This window comes from Ctenocephalides felis, unplaced genomic scaffold (genome assembly GCF_003426905.1).
Source record: "Ctenocephalides felis isolate EL2017-DRISC unplaced genomic scaffold, ASM342690v1 CF-g0.4_SCAFFOLD_01604, whole genome shotgun sequence".
NCBI classification, from domain to species: domain Eukaryota; kingdom Metazoa; phylum Arthropoda; class Insecta; order Siphonaptera; family Pulicidae; genus Ctenocephalides; species Ctenocephalides felis.
The window spans coordinates 17,743,545-17,762,307 of record NW_020537758.1 but is presented as its reverse complement, the minus strand read 5'-3'; the positions used below and the strand labels follow the sequence as shown (position 1 = coordinate 17,762,307).

General features: G+C 31.8%; 1 protein-coding gene across 2 annotated transcripts in view; it reads right to left on the bottom strand.

Moving 5' to 3' along the window:
• LOC113372307 overlaps positions 1-18,763 on the bottom strand; it is an 81,582-nt gene that overhangs the window by 5,133 nt on the left and 57,686 nt on the right. For both annotated transcript variants that reach the window (XM_026612632.1, XM_026612633.1), the window contains 3 exons: positions 5,796-5,951; positions 3,979-4,213; positions 490-702 (listed from right to left, as the gene is read on the bottom strand). In XM_026612632.1, the coding sequence (XP_026468417.1) occupies positions 490-702; positions 3,979-4,213; positions 5,796-5,951 (604 nt within the window). The remainder of the gene's footprint in view (positions 1-489; positions 703-3,978; positions 4,214-5,795; positions 5,952-18,763) is intronic.

Genomic DNA, 18,763 nt, shown 5'->3' with positions numbered 1-18,763 from the left:
TAACACCGCATTTTTTCTCGTGATGTATAGTTACAGTATCTACTCACCTTTATTTTGTAGATACATAATCAGGGTAGTTCAAGATATCTTAATTAAACTAGTTAGTATTAGTATTTTGCCTTGAGGCAATTAGGCGATATGTGTAAATAATCGACTTAATCAATAAAAAATAAATTAATTTATGAGTGAGTTAAAGTATTCCGTACGTTTTTGAGAAAACGTCGATTTACACAAAAAATCTGTTCACATATGTAATTTTTCCAAATTTGGTTAAATTCGATTCAGAATGGTTTGAAACGTCGTGAAAACATAAAATTAGCGAATCGGATTTTTTGATGAAAACATAAAATCCTTCTTCGGGAAGTTAAAGTTAAAAAAATCAAGTACCCAGCTCCATTACCTCTATAATGACTTGATAAATTCACAACAGTGTTGTAATATCACATCGAATCATTTATATATTGAAGACAATTTATGTTTTTTCCTCACCCGCTATAGCTTCCCGTTTTGCTCTCGAAGCGAACGAAAAGCGATCGCCCGGAACTGACAAAATCGACTTTTTCCATGGGCCTAGAGAACGTGTCACAGAAAGTCTTGATGATTTTCGCGTCATCGGGCCCATCAGCGTCATATAATGTTAGCGATTCGGCACAGTCGCCCTGAGCTGGTCGGATGGCAGCCTCGACACGATTTATTCGGAAACTGGAAAATAAAAGATATGTTGAATTATGGGCAAACATAGGATGTAATTATTTACGTTATGCAAACCTAAAAAGCATTATCCTAATCTTTATTTTCTAATCTTGCTGCCTACTAAAAAAAATTTTTACAGAAACGAGTGGTGCATAAAGATGACCTCACAAAAAATTCTACCTATATACGTACACAAACTTAAGTGGGTTGCCTGCTTTAGAGGCTTAAAAAATAGATTTTTTTATTGCAAAAATGTCTTCCAAAACTAGCCAAAAAAAATATGTAAAAATAAGTTCCAGAAACAAATTCCAATTATTTTCGAAATTGCAGAAGAAATAGTGAGCTAGCGTCAAGCATGTATACAAGCGGAACGAAAACTTCGACGCGCGATTTCTCGGTTTTGAATTTTTTTAATTCTTCCTAATTGGCGGGAAAAATAGAAAAAAACTAAACGTCCTATTGAAAAGAAACAAAATTAATTGTATTTAGGATTAAATTCTATTCTAGTTGAACCCAAAAAACTTTAAAAAAATTAGAACTAACCCACTTTTTAAGGGGCACACCTAGTGTGAAATTTTCAAAAAAACGAATTTTCAATTTCCCATATTTCGATAGGTTATACCTCTAAAAATAACATACCAAAATTTTAAATCGATATCTTAAATAGTTTTTGAGTTACAGCCATTTAAAGAGTATATATATATAGTATATAGTATAACGATCATTTTATCTTTAAACGCGTTTTTCTCGAAACAGCATTTTCCGAATTTGCTGCAGCGATTACTCAAAAACAAATGATTCGATCACTATCAAATGTTTTTTTTACATGTTCTATATATAGTTCTCCGTAAAATGAACTATCGATTTTTTGATCGGATCAGAAATCGAATTTTGGCAGTCCAAAAACGACCAAAATTTTGGGTAAAATTCGACTTTTTTTATAAAACTTGTCAATTTTTTATTTTTTTATCGTAGGTCATTTTACAGACTATATTATCTAGTTTAACGAATTTTTTTTTTAAATTTCATCCACGTAAAAGGCCGGAATTACTGCAGCAGTGAAGGGCTTTTTTTCGCGCTGTTGGAGATCGACGATAAGTTAAAAAATATTTAATTTTTTTCTTCAAAAATTTTACTATGTATTCTTAAAACATGTGTGAATATATTATTAGAATTTTGCCCAAATATAAATAATATAATAATATAAATGCCCAAAAATCAATATTTTTTTAGTTTTAGTTTAGAAATTGTGACCTGTATCTTTCCAGCCAAATGACACCTGCACGCTCGTGGCGCATCGGCAAAATGCTTATAGCCGGCATTTTACGTCCTATATTTTAATGAAAAAAATTGAAAAGAATGTTGAAATATATAGCAATAAAACCTGAAGGTTTCGTTTCAATTAAATATTTATTTCGTTCTCTAAAAATTCCTCAAAAAAAGCGATTTTTTATAGCCTTTAAAGCAGGCTCCCTCCTTAATATAATTTTTTTTAAATTTTCTTGATTTAAATACATACATTGATTTTTACATAAAGATTCAAATTGTATACTTAATACTTAATATAAATGATGCTATATTTCTGGAATGATTTCAATTTAATTTCTAACTCTTCGATACAATTATTTGAATTTATTCATAAAAAGATTAGCAGCATATTTCGTTTGTGTGTGCTGATCGTGCAGGTTTGATGGGAAATCGCAATATGGCGTTAATGCTTCCGTTCAGCAGCTAATGCGATTTAAATAGCATACCTCGGATTAATGAAATTCCTTCAATTCAAATCATATTGCCTTATATAATGGATAAAGCGATTTTTAACGAACGTGAAAATAAAAAATCCAGTAATCCTGCTAAATTAATCTAGTGGTAACTAGTCTAGTAAATATTTCATTTGTAGCCGCTTGGAATCGCCACAGTTAACTCGTGAATCATCGATTACTATAGTAATAATTCACTTTAATAGTAAAGACTATGGTTTTTTAATCTTAAAAAATTAAAAAAAATCTGAAAAGTATATAAAATTCTGTAACTGTATAATAATCATATATCTATACTAGGGAATGCAATACCGATGGAAAATTTCAATACCGGTATTTCGGAAATTTTTTATTTTAAAACCGGAATACAGGTATTTTTATTATCTTAAACAAACGTAAATAAAATTGCAAGTTACTAGTACAAATATAAAAAAATGTATACACAACTGCAACTATATTCAACTAAACAATACAAACAATAAAATAAAACAATAAATTCATTTTTTTAAATAATAATTTAACAAAATTATATCCAATTTAATTAATTCATTATCACTATCGAGTATATTGAGTACTTTTCACCAAAAACAAACTTATGAGTAAGAAAGACCAAAGACTCATAAAAGATCACATTACATTATTATAATAATCTGTATTGTCTGTATCCGATGTGTTAAATTAGCATAATCTCCAATATTTAAAAAAAAAATTTTTTTGTACAATAATTTAAAATCGTATTCTTTGTCGAGATAAATAATAAGTTACTATATATGTTGAGTATTGTTATTTAAAATAATGTGAAGGTTCTATAGTATTTTCAAACTTCGAAACGTTTTCGAAAAATAATATTTTATAAATGTAATAAGAAGTAAAAATATTTAGTAATTATCATAATTATTATGTATAAAGTTAGAAAAAAAATAAATATTACGCAGAGGTAATCTGTGTGATATAAAATATTTTGGCGCAAATATCACTTAAAAAACCATTACATTTTACATAAGATGAAACAAACATCATTATCTATCAGTCCAATTCTATTTATTGTAACACGATATGAAGCCCTTAGTAAAGCAATAAATATTCAGTTTAATAACAAGTTGAGATAATATTCGACATTTGTTTCTCCTATAGAATCACTTGAAGGTATTTATGCGATTATGAAAATTAAAGATAAATTTAAACTTTAGTGTATTATGTATCAAATAGCGCTTATGTAAAAATACCGAAAATACCGGTATTTTTGGGGTAAAAATCGGTAAAAATACCGTTGAAAAATCGGGCGGTTTACCGGTAATTCGGTATACCGGTAATCTGGTATTGCATTCCCTAATATAAATCTAGTCTAACCTAGTAACCAGTTAACTAGTTGGTTATTATACTAATAATTCAATTCATTATTGTAATATAATATTTGAAACAAAATTAAGAAAAGTATATAAATTTCAATATTTTTATAATAATCATATATCTATATATTCTGTTGATACAACTAACGTATAATCGTAATTAATTTACTACTTACCTCGGAAAGTACAATCGGACGATTTCTCCCGGTCTTCCTTGTATATGATAGCTGCAAGTTGTATCAGGAGGATACCAATGTGCTACACTCAAGAAGATACCTTCAGTAGCACCAGAGTTCTTCAAAGAGTCGGAACTAAGGAGCCAATCGCAAGGGCCTTGGCGAACGCCTGCGGTCTCTACGTGTCCAGGCCAGTTGCCCACGTTGAAATGGAAGCCGGTATTGAGCAGGGGACCTGGGAAATAATATAGTATATATATATATATATATATATATATATATATATATATATATTAGGGTGGTCCTTAAAATGGTCATTTTCGAGTTTTCTTGCTCCCAGGGGTTCAAATGGTTCCAAATAGATAAGAAACAATTCTCTGCAAGTTTTAGCTCTTAATATTAACGTTTAGATAGAGCGCAATTCAATCAAAGTTTGTATGGAAAGAGCACGGAAAAAATTTTCAAAAATTTTTAGTATGTATTTTAGATGTAATTTAGCGAACAAATGAATGAATAAAACTTATTCATTTGTCGCTAAGTTATACCTAAAACATTTGTTTTAAATTTTCAAAATTTTTCCATGCTATTTCCATACAAAGTTTGAAAATTTAAAATGACCATTTTAAGGACCACCCTAATATATATATATATATATATATATATTGTACTAATCAAGATATACTTACAAGAATATTTTTCAAAATTTAAATTATTTGCAGAGATATAAGGGTGTATATACTGGATTTATTAACTTCCCGTAGCGTAGTTATAGTGATGGGCCAAAAATCGAAAATTGAAATTTTTGCATTTCTCGACGTTTTGAAGGTTTCTGAACATTTTGGCATACTTCAGAAAAAAATGGATTGTGTGTGTGTGTTTTGTATGTCCGCATTTTTTCGTCTACGTTTTCGGGCGCACGGATCAACCGATTTAAGTGGTTTAAAAACATTCGATTCCTATCAATAGGGAGATGTGCTGATTAGTTTTAGGCAAAAGCAGGTCCAGCCGTTACGGTGATATGGAGCAAAGAGTGCAGAAAATAGAAATCGAGTTTTTGAGAGAACGGATCATCCGATTTGTATGATCCAAAAAACATTCAGTTCATAATAACGGGAAAAAGTGGTTGTTAGATTTTGGCAAAAGTAGGCCCAGCGTTTTCGGAGATACAGAGCTAAATGTTAAAAAATGACAGTTTTTGAGAGAACTAAGCGTCCGATTTAATTGATTCAAAGAACTTTCTGCTTGCTTCAACAAAATAATTGCTTTTGGAAAAAAAATTTGTTTCTAATTTTTTTTTCAAAAAATATTTTTGTAATTTTGGATTAAAAATTCAAAAAATTACCCAGGCTAAACACAGTCTAAGCGCCACTCTAGTGCAAATGTTTACCCACTTTTCCAATTATGTGAAAACTATTGAAAAATGTGAAAATGCCGCCAAGCTAAGCAGAGTATAAGTGAAATTGTCGCACAAAATTATTTGCAAATGCGTTTAGACTACGGGAGCACTTTCTCAATTTTGTGTAAATTAGGCAACTATTTTTTTTTAAATTGAGTTCGAAATAAAATGATGATTGTTAATGTTCTGGAGATAAATTGATTCATGATTCACATTTGATTTGCTCAGATATGACAAGATAGCAAAAATAATGAAAGTTACAGCCGTATTTGTATAATATATTTGAAAACGTTTAAAATTTCTCGAATATTTCATTACGGTACGGAAAGTTTCAGCAATTTGCCATAAAGCACGATATATAATATTACACCACCAGATCTAATATATAATATTACACCACTAGTTTCTATGATGTTCTTACCTGCTGGCGAAGATACAAACTCCACATAGAGATGCTGCGATGTTCCGATAATACTATGTGGAAATTTGCCCATACCGCAAAATGTTCCGATAAGAGGCGCCTGATCGTCTCGCCCATCAAAGACGCTTAACCAATCGTATGGACAGTGATCAGCTCCTGAAAAACATAATGGTTTATTATAGAGAATTCAGAAAATCATTAAAACATAATATAAAATATGTTGTTCTTAAAATATAAATTGTAAAATATATTTATGACATTTTAGCGTACATAGGTTATTAATTTTTAATAGCTACTAATTAATATTATTGAGTCTTAGTGTTTGAAAATTCAGCCATGGGTAATTACATATAAATTAATGAGAAAAGCTTGTTAAATAAAAGTTTATTTTAAGACATATCAAATGCGTGAGTAGTAGTAAAAATAATTAGATAATGCAACATTATATTTTTTCTTCAACTTTTATCATCCCTGCCAGTAATTTTTTTTTACTGCTGAATATATCATTTGCCCAATATTTTACTTTATAACCCTAAAAGACGCATAATATATCACAAGCCTTTCGAGCTTTGATTTCCCCATTTTACAAAAACTTTAATGCCTTCAGTATTAAATCCTTCTCATTGTTTACACAGAAAATGTTTTTTTGTGTTTCGGCATTAGGAACATTTCACTTACTTCAGATTACTTAAAATAACTTTTTACTATTTTCTTTAGCAAAAGTTTCTACGCCAACGAAGCGTACATCTATTTTTTCAGGAACCTTTCCTCGATTTATATGGAAAATCTTACTTTAAATAAATCTTTCTTAGATATTTTTTTTATATAATTTTCATATTATTACACTCAGATTAGTATATTTACATTATTCAAAACCTTATACTAAATTAGATTAAAATTCTAAATAATAAATTTTCATTCTTTAATATTTGTTGGTAAAAATATCGTTGATAATTAAATAAATAATATTGAATTTATATTCCTTATGTTCGTTAAAAAAATATATATATTTGTTTATGTGAATTGATATTAGCTACACATAATTTTTTGAATATAGTTCTATTTTCATTAATTTCAACATATTTATCACTTTTATTACATTCGATTTTGAATATACTATTTGATAATCTACTGACTATATATATGACTAAATATATATTGACTTTATAGCTATTGCTATAAAGAAAATTTTAGATAAACATACACAATGCATTTATCACAGTTAGCAAAATAATATATACTTTAATACTTATAAATGTCACGACTTTACTCCAGAAACTGTATATTACAGAATATTACTGGCAAAAGTTTTGTTTCAACGCCAAAAAGCACTTAAGAATTTGATAAGAACTTTGTCAGATTATAAATAATAAATTTACGGACTATAGAGGATATCACCGTGGGATATAAAGTTACACATTGTATTTTGTTGAGATAGAAATTAATTCATTGATGAAGTAGAACAACTATTTTATTAAAAAAAATATAATGCAACTAGTTGCAACTAGAGCATTTTGCCTTAAGGGGGTATTCTACTGTAGAATTTTGAAAAAATCGAAATTTTTTATATATTTCTTATTTTTCATATTTTCAAAGCTTAGTTATTCAAAAATATGTCATTAAAAGGATTTTTCAAAATTACTATTATTTCCTGAGTTATAGCCGTTTTAGTGCCGTGGCCTCGGTTCGGGTCCGACCGACTGCAAAACTTTGAACGAGTTTTTCTCGGAACTACTTTTTTCGAGCTGGCGTAAGGATATCATGAGTTCTAATGAACCGATTTACTTCAAATTTGGAGAGGATCTTCTCTATACATTGCTTTATCGCGTGGACCTTGCCCAAAACTATAACTTTTCATTTAGTATTTTTAAAAAATTCGGAATTGTTTAAAAAAACATGAAAAAAATAATTTTTTTTTCAAACTGCCGCCATTCAAATAAAAAAAAATTTAACTTATCCAAGGGTCATATGATAGCGGCATCTATAATAATTAAGAATCCATCTATTTTTTATGTTTTAGATCACCAGGAGGGTTGGAATCATGCACGCCAGGACACCCTCATTTTTTGAGCCCCCACTTTGACTGCTCATAACTTTGTAAATTTTAATTTTTTTTAATAATTCTTTTATGTAATAATAAAATATCAATAAACAAATGATAAAAAAATCGATAGTAAAAATATTTTTTGTTTCCTTTATACAGCGCTTCAAAAACCGGGCGAAATTCATGCCTCTACAGAAGAATACACCCTTAAGACAAGTTGCATTAGTGTACATAATGAAATCAATAAGAAATGGGATTCTGCTATTCAGATAAAATATTCAACTATTATTTCTAAAAGAAATATTAATCAATGCGATTTTCAGCGGATGTTTCTCATACATACACATTTCATTTCATCCATTTCGGAAAATGTATTTTATTTAATTGCAAAAGTCGATTGAGATCAGTACGAAATATCGAAGAATGTAAATATGATTCAGCACATATTCTGATTACAATTTTCTTGCGCCGAAATTCTAAACTTAATAATTCAATTTCGATAGTTTTTTATAATTCAACCTCTTATCATAGGCCTATAGTATTTTAGTATAGTATTTCAAACAAAACCAGAACAATCAAAAAATTTTCTTTCGCTCTATTTTTTGTCAGATAATGATGTAAAATAAAATTTTCCATCGTCTAAAAAAACGATTCCTCATAGCATTAAATAGGAAAATGTCAAGATGCTGATAGACTGCGCAATCAGGACGCAACCGAAGAAGACCATTCCGAAATTCATTATTGTGCCTGAACGGAAGTCGACATCGGCGGAAGTAGCCGGAAGGTGGTTCAGAATTACGCCGGTGTACCGGAAATCAGAGAAACCGACGGAAACCGACGGAAACCTGACAACAATATAAGTGGAATCGCAATCGTGAATCCGATTATTGATTTCTCCTTGCCTTGCTCCACCATGGTAAGGAGCTGGACCAAAATTATGCTTATATATAGTCTCTGAATTTTATTTTGTACCACTATTTTAAATTCAAGATATATATTCAAATGAATTGCTAATTCAAAAAAAAAAAAGTTTTCTATATATATGTATATATATATTTATATATATATATATATATATATATATATATATTGCTGTTTTGTTCTGCTCTTGGTCTTACCAGAATTAATTCATGAGGAATTAATTTGTTTATTTTGGATTTCAATATATTCAAACTAGTGATCGCATATTCATAACATTAAAATTATGAAATCATCATTCAATCATCACATTTTGCATAATTTGAAATACAATATTTGTTTTGTTACTGTTTCAAGCAAAAACAATCAACGAGAGGGAACTAGCTATATGCCGGTTTTATTTATTTAGTATAAAAAAGTTGATGGAGATTGTTAGATGAAATGTCTTTATTATTATATCGACATTCGTAGTAATACAATAATGTGATGCAGCAAATTTGTAAATTCGTTGAAACTTGGCACACATTATTATTATACTTTACCAAAATCGTGATAAAATTTGAGTCGGTACATGAAACAGTGTTTGAGATATGCGCAATTACTTAACAATTAAACTTGTGTGATATTGGCGATTACGGACCGACTCACTCTGACCTGAAACTAGCAGAGTTTTAGGTTGAGAGCACTTTTAGCCTACTAAATATTTAAACACGCAACATGCTAATTTCTTAAAAGCGCACTTCGAGATTTTGATGAAATTTGGTACAAATTACAACTATACTTTATCAAAAATGTGACCAAAGTTTAAAATTAGATCGTTCAATTGTTTCTGAGATATGCGAGGTCGATGGGTGGCTTGCTCCGAGCTCAATACTAACATTTAAACAGATGGTATGTTCTCAAAAATACTATTTGCGATTTTGATGAAACTTGACACACATTGTAACTATACTTTACCAAAAATGTGACAAAAATTTAATGTTGGAACGTTCAATAGTTTCTGAGATATGCGGAATTGCTTACTAATTAAACTTGGCGGGTATTGGCGATTACCGACCAACGCACTCTGACCTGAAACTAGCGAAGTTTTAGGTTGAGAGCACGTTTGGCCTACCAAATATTTAAACAGACGCATCACGGTAATTTCTCAAAAGCGGAGTTTGCGATTTTGATGAAACTTGGCATATATTATAATTGTACCTTACCCAAACTGTGACAAAAATTTTGAGTCGGTGCATGCAACAGTTTTCGAAATATACGATTGGTGGATGGCTGCAGCCATGGCTTCGCGCTCAATACTAATATATGACTAATATTAAAACAGTTTTCAAAAAATTCTAAGTTTTCAAAAAATATCAGTATTATCAAAAAAGACAATTTTTTGAATATTCACATTTCGCAAGTATTTTTGTTTTAAAAATTTCCAAAAATGTTCAAAAAAAAATAAAATTGCCAAAAATCTAATTTTTTTTTCTGAGCTTTAAAAAATTTAAATTAGGGTACTGGAAGTTCCAGCAATTTGCTTAAAAGCACGATGCCATGCACCACTAGTTGATCCTTTGCCTGAATAAATAAATATTTTTTATACGAAATTTAATCTATAAAACGATTTCAAAAATATATCTTACATAAATATTTTCTATCGACCGTCGGACTATTAATTCGGACTCCCAGTTCGATCGAGGTGCGGGACAAGAGTCCCTCTTGTCAATATTTGATGTCGAAGCTTCTGTTCTCATACGCCCTCACAGGGGAATTGGTCTTTGTCTACGTAAATTGACATTACTTATTGTGTAGAGATACACAATGCTCTCACACAAATACCTAGATTTATTGGAACACGGAAACTATGCAATAAAGTAAATAGCTGTTAAAGTTTCTGAAATTTTGGGCAAAATTTTACCTCCAATGTCGATAATAAAAATAAGTAAACGATTTATTTAGGATCGATAATTCTTGGCAAATTTTAGTGATACAAAATATGATATTATATTTATAAGAGCTAGGGTCTCGTAGTATAATTTTTTTTAAATTAATATATCTTACTCCAAAATCTAATTCTCTCTTAAATTCGCCTATTTTACTTATGTCCTCTAACTTTAACTTAATTAATAATGAAATAGATATTCACAACACTTCACCTAATCAAATAATCTCCATCTGCACAAGTTAACATTTTCATTTTCTTTTCAAATATCTCATTATTTTATCTTATTCTGTTTATAAATAATATTGTTACATTCTGCATTATATGTAATTTTATGTTAAGCATTTTATGTTAATAACTATATATTGTAATTTTGTATATATTTTAATTGTTATTATTATGTAAAGAGATTAACATTTTTGAAAAAAAATTGAAAAACTCTGAGAAAATTAGATTTTTGAGAAACTATAAATTTCTGACAAAAATTTGTTTTTTTTGAAAAAAAAAACGACTTTTTGAAGAAAAATTTATTTTCAAATTTTTTGGAAATTCTGAACTTTTTTTCAAAGCAATCGTACTGCTTTAACTGCATAGAGACAAAATATCAAAGCGAGTAAGCGCCGCGTCGCCGTTTAACGGATAAAAATTGGTACGGAACCCATAGGAATCTAAACAAAATTTATACTTATTGTTAAAATCTCTATAAAATATCTGATGCCAAATGGCCAAATGCCTATAAAATGCCAAATGGCATTTTTTTTTACTTTTTTTACTAGATCTCCGAAACCCCTAGACCTGCCTTCATGAAAATTTGATCAGTTCTTCATCTTGTTAATACAAGATTGTTCTCTTAAAAACTGAGTTACCGTTTCTGGCACTTTTTGCCCCATATCTTCGGAACGGCTAGACCTGCCTTCGCTAAAAACTAATCAGCACGTCTCTTTATCAATACGAATCAAATGTTTTTTGAATTATTCAAATCGCTTCATCCGTGTTCCCGAAATCGTCGACGAAAATTTGTATCCGCACACACATACATACACGCACACACACACATACATCCATTTTTTCTAAGGTATGCCAAAATGTTCAGAAGGTTTTGAAACGTAAAGATATATAAAAAATTTCATTTTCGATTTTTTGCGATTGCTATAATTTGCCCCACGGAAAGTTAAAAAGGTATGTAAAAAAAGTTTACATACATTTCGGGACAAAAAATTAAACTTCTAGAAATAACCGCGCGCAAGGTAGAAGCGCGAGACTGTCCCAGCCAAACTGGGACTTATTGCTACTTTACACTACTGTAGGCGCAACTAGTAATGATTTGCAAAATTGATCAGTTTTAACTGAAATACTTGGCCACTTATGAGTATGTCTATTCAAACATTAGTTTGTATTTCGATAATAGCCACAGAGATTTCGGATTGGAACAGTGTAATTGCGATCGTCTATGCAAATTCGATAGCGCTCAACACGTACCTCTGTTCATCTCATCGTACACGATATTACTATTAGCTAATTCGCTAATTCGTGTCTCTGCGGACAATGTACAATGCAATGTAGCGTTGGAATAGATTCCCTGGCATTCCCGAAATCCAGAAATTGGAATTTAATATCGGAGCTGTATTCAGTACTCTACGCATATATATCAGAGTAGATATACATACAAATATAGAACGTTATATATACATATATAACGAACGAAGGCGCTTAGCGCAGGAAATTTAGCTGGTATACATGAGCTTTGTCATTTTGATATTAATATCAATTGGAAACTATGGTAGACATAGATTCATGGACATGTTATTGTAATAGCCATAATTTATTTCACAGTTGATTGTTTATGCAAATGAACACATGGGCCGAACATGCACATACAAACAGTATGTATATATATATATATATATATATATATATATATATATATATAGACCCGACAAACGTTGTCCTGTACCCATGTCTACAATTTTTAAATATAATATACTAATATTTATCGTTTACCTAAAAAAATAATTATTGTTTTTTAAATTACTCTTCATGCCAGAATGCATATACATTTATAATATGAGCGATGTTAAATGTAGAACTGTTTTCAATAAAATGATGAGTCTCAATTCCCACACTATATTGGAAATTGAAGTCTTTTAAACGGTATAACATAACCATAACCATAACACTGGTACTTCATGTTGGATTACATTAATTTAGTTTTTATTAATTTAAAGTATCTAAAATTGTATCTTAAACTTCTCCTAATCGATATCGTGAAGGCTGAATTGTATGTATTCTCTCTCAACTTTCCCATTTGTTGTTCTAAAGTAAAATTTTTATGAATTTTAAAAATATTGTGGAAAGATTAGTAAAAGATGTAAAGAAATTATATATTGAAAAAAAAAACTATATTGAAAATTTAATATCCGAATATTGTGTTGGCGCACCCCAAGGCGTGCGCTCATATTTTTCGCAAGCATCGCATTAAAGGTAGGACCGGCCCTGATTAATACTTAACTTCTTTTTTTAAGTGAATTAATTTGTCATATCCTGTTCATATGTGTAACATTCAATCTGCCATACATATACTTTATCTTATATTATTTTAATTTCTGGCACATCTTAGCTGCTTTGTGGCAATAATAATGTAGACATTTCATTTTTCTTATTCATAATCATAAATTTATTATATATATTCTAACATTGTCTAGGTTCATAAGTAAATTGAAATCTTTGGCAGATGATACTTTTACTTAAACAATGACATGTTGATTTTTGCAATTTTTTCCATTTATTTCTACAATATTGCACATACACCCAGTACTTTGTAATCACATTATAGAAAATTTTCTTAACCAACTTCAGAAAGATTTATCAAAATGCGAATAATAGTTTAGGAGGAATATACAGTGCGTACTTGTAATTTAATAGAAACTTTATATAATAGCAATAAAGCTCAAATTGAAAAAGAATAGGGCTGTTTTTAGGGTTTTTCCGGCAATTATTCGATTTTTTCTTGCCATAAGAACCATCCTTGGACTTGGACGAACATTTTAAAAAAAGAATCTGCCAAATTGGCGCAGGCGTTGTTGAGTTATGCGCATACCAACACATTTTGCGATTCATTTATATATATAAGATTATTTTGCACACATTTTGCATGTGTTATTATATTTTAATAAATTTCATTTCGAGATTCTAATAAGGCTGAGTAATCCGAATGAACTTATTTGTCATGTAATTACCAAAGCAACACGCGAAGGCAAGGCAAGGGCTGCGGTCTGTGGCTTGCTCATAGTCATAGTACTCCGTACTTCGGTTGCATTCGAAATACTAAACTATTGTATGAAAGTACGTGACTAAGTGCGAACACTATCTCCCGGGGATAGTGATGATTCATTCACGATCATTATCCCTAACAGGGATTAAACAGACATAGTAAGCTTTAGTACACTATAGAATAAAATATTAGGCCTTATACTTATTGGGCCACTAATTAATCTTTTTTTACTATTTTTATTAATATCATGAACTATCTACTGGTGATATGTATTTTCCACATATCAAACATTTTATCCCAACAAATAAGACAATTCCATCTCAGACAGACAAAATATATCTAATAAAGAAGACTGATCCCGAAAGTCGTGTTCTCAGTTTAACGGTCCAGAACAGATTTCCTGCTGCTAGCAGGATATGTCCTCAAGAGTTTCTGTGCAGACATTAAGTGAAATTGTCTGGGGGTAGTTATGTGCCATTTTCTTCTGACAGGAGTAACACATGATGTGCAGAAATGGGGACCCTTAACGAATCCCCATTGTCGGGGGCCAATTTCTTTTTTTTATCGCCAACCCTAATAAACACCAATCTCACACATGGTTGTGATTGTAATGGATAATCTATTAGTCTATTATACTAGATATGAATTATATATATATATATATATATATATATAAATATATATGGTTATATATATATATATAGTTATATATATAAGTATTTATCACATAATAAATTAAAATAAAATCTAAATGTATCCGGAATCTATCTAATGGACTGTAGGAATCCCTAATGCCGACACATTACGCTTGCATTGCCATTTTACGTCGGCACATATTTCCGTATTACGGGATTATTGGCATGAATATGGGCGAACGAATACATTAAAAGTTTTTTCGCAAACTTTTTTATGCAAAGTTTGCCTTTTCGAACGGAAGTCTATATTTTATTTCGGATCACTAGAGTTGTCGGAATCGGCGACAGATTTCCCATTCAGAAGAAATTGTCCTTGTGGACAGAGCCGGGGGAAAAAAAAAACTTACTGTACATATATTAATCATATTTAATATATATATATATATATATAATATGTAATATTAATTGTGGTATTATTGTACATATATATATTGACTGTGATAGTTACCAATAAACAACCACAATAGACATCAATCCAATAATTTAGTGGTCAATTTGATCTAATTTGGCACATATACATTGTTAACCTATTTGCACATTCAAATTTTTAAATATTATTATATAAATTATTTTTCACAAAATAGTGATTGTATAAAAAAACGCAGGTGTTTTTAATATTCTAGTTTTTTTAAAAAATAGTAAAAACTGCATTCGGCGATGGGCGTGGTGCGTACCGATGAAAAATTAAATTAGTGCAATAGGAGTCGAGAAATCGTGGGTGTCGTATCGAAAAACAGTTTCGAAAAAGAGTTGAAAGTCTCGAAGGATGAGCGTAAGTGCAGTCAATATTATTTTTGGATAGTATAACAAGGAAAATGTGAAACATCGATTTTTTACAACTTCTAGATTACAATTATCCCCTTTAAATTTATGCCGTCTGGCACTGTGCGCTTGCAGACAGATTGACGTCGAAATTCGAAGTAAAAAGCTATGATGTTCAACAAGGTCTGCATGAAAAGGAGTGATTGATTTCCAAGTTTGAAAATATATCGATCTGAGTGAATACAAAGGACAAATGGAAACGTGTTTGTGCTCCCAATGCGAATGGAGTAGAGCGTTTTCGCAAATCGTTTGTCATCGGAGATTCTAAGACAGGGATCATATCAGAATAGTTTTGGGAATACGGTAGAAGTTCCTTATTCGCGCTTCCATCTTACGCGCTTTTGCTATTCGCGGCCAAAAAATTGCGACCCAATTCTTATATTTCCGGCTAAAACTTTCGTTATAAAATTTACTACGATTCCATGCCAATAGCTATAATATAAAATTTTGGAATAAAACGACTTTGAATTCGGCCTTTCATTTTCTTTAGAATTTAATGAAAAATTTGGGACATTTTTTTTGTTTTTGCAAATTTCTCACAAATATTAGGGGTAAGCACCCCTTTTTAGTTAGACAGGGAGACACTAGATAAATTTTACTACGATTCCATGCCAACAGCTATATTCAAGTGAGCAATTGCGATTGCTCAGTTGAATATCTCGAGAAGCAATAAAGATATCGATTTGGGATTGTTGTAGGATGTTGATTGCGTGCATATTTATATGCCTGCAACACTAGAACATCATACCCTAGCCCGTTCTAAAGATAAAAATAAGTGAGCAATTGCGATTGCTCCGTAGAATATCTCGAGAAGCAATGAAGATATCGATTTGGGATTGTTGTAGGATGTTGATTGCGTGCATATTTATACGCCTGCAACACTAGAACATCATACCCTAGCCCGTTCTAAAGATAAAGATAAGTGAGCAAATTGCATATGGAGTGCGCCTCAATTGCGATTGCTCCGTAGAATATGTTGTAGGATGTTGATTGCGTGCATATTTATATGCCTGCAACACTAGAACATCATACCATAGCCCGTTCTAAAGATAAAGATAAGTGAGCAAATTGCATATGGAGTGCGCCTCAATTGCGATTGCTCCGTAGAATATCTCGAGAAGCAATGAAGATATCGATTTGGGATTGTTGTAGGATGTTGATTGCGTGCATATTTATATGCCTGCAACACTAGCACATCATACCCTAGCCCGTTCTAAAGATAAAGATAAGTGAGCAAATTGCATATGGAGCGCGCCTCAATTGCGATTGCTCCGTAGAATATCTCGAGAAGCAATGAAGATATCGATTTGGGATTGTTGTAGGATGTTGATTGCGTGCATATTTATACGCCTGCAACACTAGCACATCATACCCTAGCCCGTTCTAAAGATAAAGATAAGTGAGCAAATTGCATATGGAGTGCGCCTCAATTGCGATTGCTCCGTAGAATATCTCGAGAAGCAATGAAGATATCGATTTGGGATTGTTGTAGGATGTTGATTGCGTGCATATTTATACGCCTGCAACACTGGAACATCATACCCTAGCCCGTTAAAGATAAAAATAAGTGAGCAATTGCGATTGCTCCGTAGAATATCTCGAGAAGCAATGCAGATCGATTTGGGATTGTTGTAGGATGTTGATTGCGTGCATATTTATATGCCTGCAACACTAGCACATCATACCCTAGCCCGTTCTAAAGATAAAGATAAGTGAGCAAATTGCATATGGAGCGCGCCTCAATTGCGATTGCTCCGTAGAATATCTCGAGAAGCAATGAAGATATCGATTTGGGATTGTTGTAGGATGTTGATTGCGTGCATATTTATACGCCTGCAACACTAGCACATCATACCCTAGCCCGTTCTAAAGATAAAGATAAGTGAGCAAATTGCATATGGAGTGCGCCTCAATTGCGATTGCTCCGTAGAATATCTCGAGAAGCAATGAAGATATCGATTTGGGATTGTTGTAGGATGTTGATTGCGTGCATATTTATACGCCTGCAACACTAGCACATCATACCCTAGCCCGTTCTAAAGATAAAGATAAGTGAGCAATTGCGATTGCTCCGTAGAATATCTCGAGAAGCAATGAAGACATCGATTTGGGATTGTTGTAGGATGTTGATTGCGTGCATATTTATACGCCTGCAACACTGGAACATCATTGCTCCGTAGAATATCTCGAGAAGCAATGCAGATATCGATTTGGGATTGTTGTAGGATGTTGATTGCGTGCATATTTATACGCCTGCAACACTAGAACATCATACCCTAGCCCGTTCTAAAGATAAAGATAAGTGAGCAAATTGCATATGGAGTGCGCCTCAATTGCGATTGCTCCGTAGAATATGTTGTAGGATGTTGATTGCGTGCATATTTATACGCCTGCAACACTAGCACATCATACCCTAGCCCGTTCTAAAGATAAAGATAAGTGAGCAATTGCGATTGCTCCGTAGAATATCTCGAGAAGCAATGAAGACATCGATTTGGGATTGTTGTAGGATGTTGATTGCGTGCATATTTATACGCCTGCAACACTGGAACATCATACCCTAGCCCGTTCTAAAGATAAAAATAAGTGAGCAATTGCGATTGCTCCGTAGAATATCTCGAGAAGCAATGCAGATATCGATTTGGGATTGTTGTAGGATGTTGATTGCGTGCATATTTATACGCCTGCAACACTAGAACATCATACCCTAGCCCGTTCTAAAGATAAAGATAAGTGAGCAAATTGCATATGGAGTGCGCCTCAATTGCGATTGCTCCGTAGAATATGTTGTAGGATGTTGATTGCGTGCATATTTATATGCCTGCAACACTAGAACATCATACCATAGCCCGTTCTAAAGATAAAGATAAGTGAGCAAATTGCATATGGAGTGCGCCTCAATTGCGATTGCTCCGTAGAATATCTCGAGAAGCAATGAAGATATCGATTTGGGATTGTTGTAGGATGTTGATTGCGTGCATATTTATACGCCTGCAACACTAGAACATCATACCCTAGCCCGTTCTAAAGATAAAAATAAGTGAGCAATTGCGATTGCTCCGTAGAATATCTCGAGAAGCAATGAAGATATCGATTTGGGATTGTTGTAGGATGTTGATTGCGTGCATATTTATATGCCTGCAACACTAGCACATCATACCCTAGCCCGTTCTAAAGATAAAGATAAGTGAGCAAATTGCATATGGAGCGCGCCTCAATTGCGATTGCTCCGTAGAATATCTCGAGAAGCAATGAAGATATCGATTTGGGATTGTTGTAGGATGTTGATTG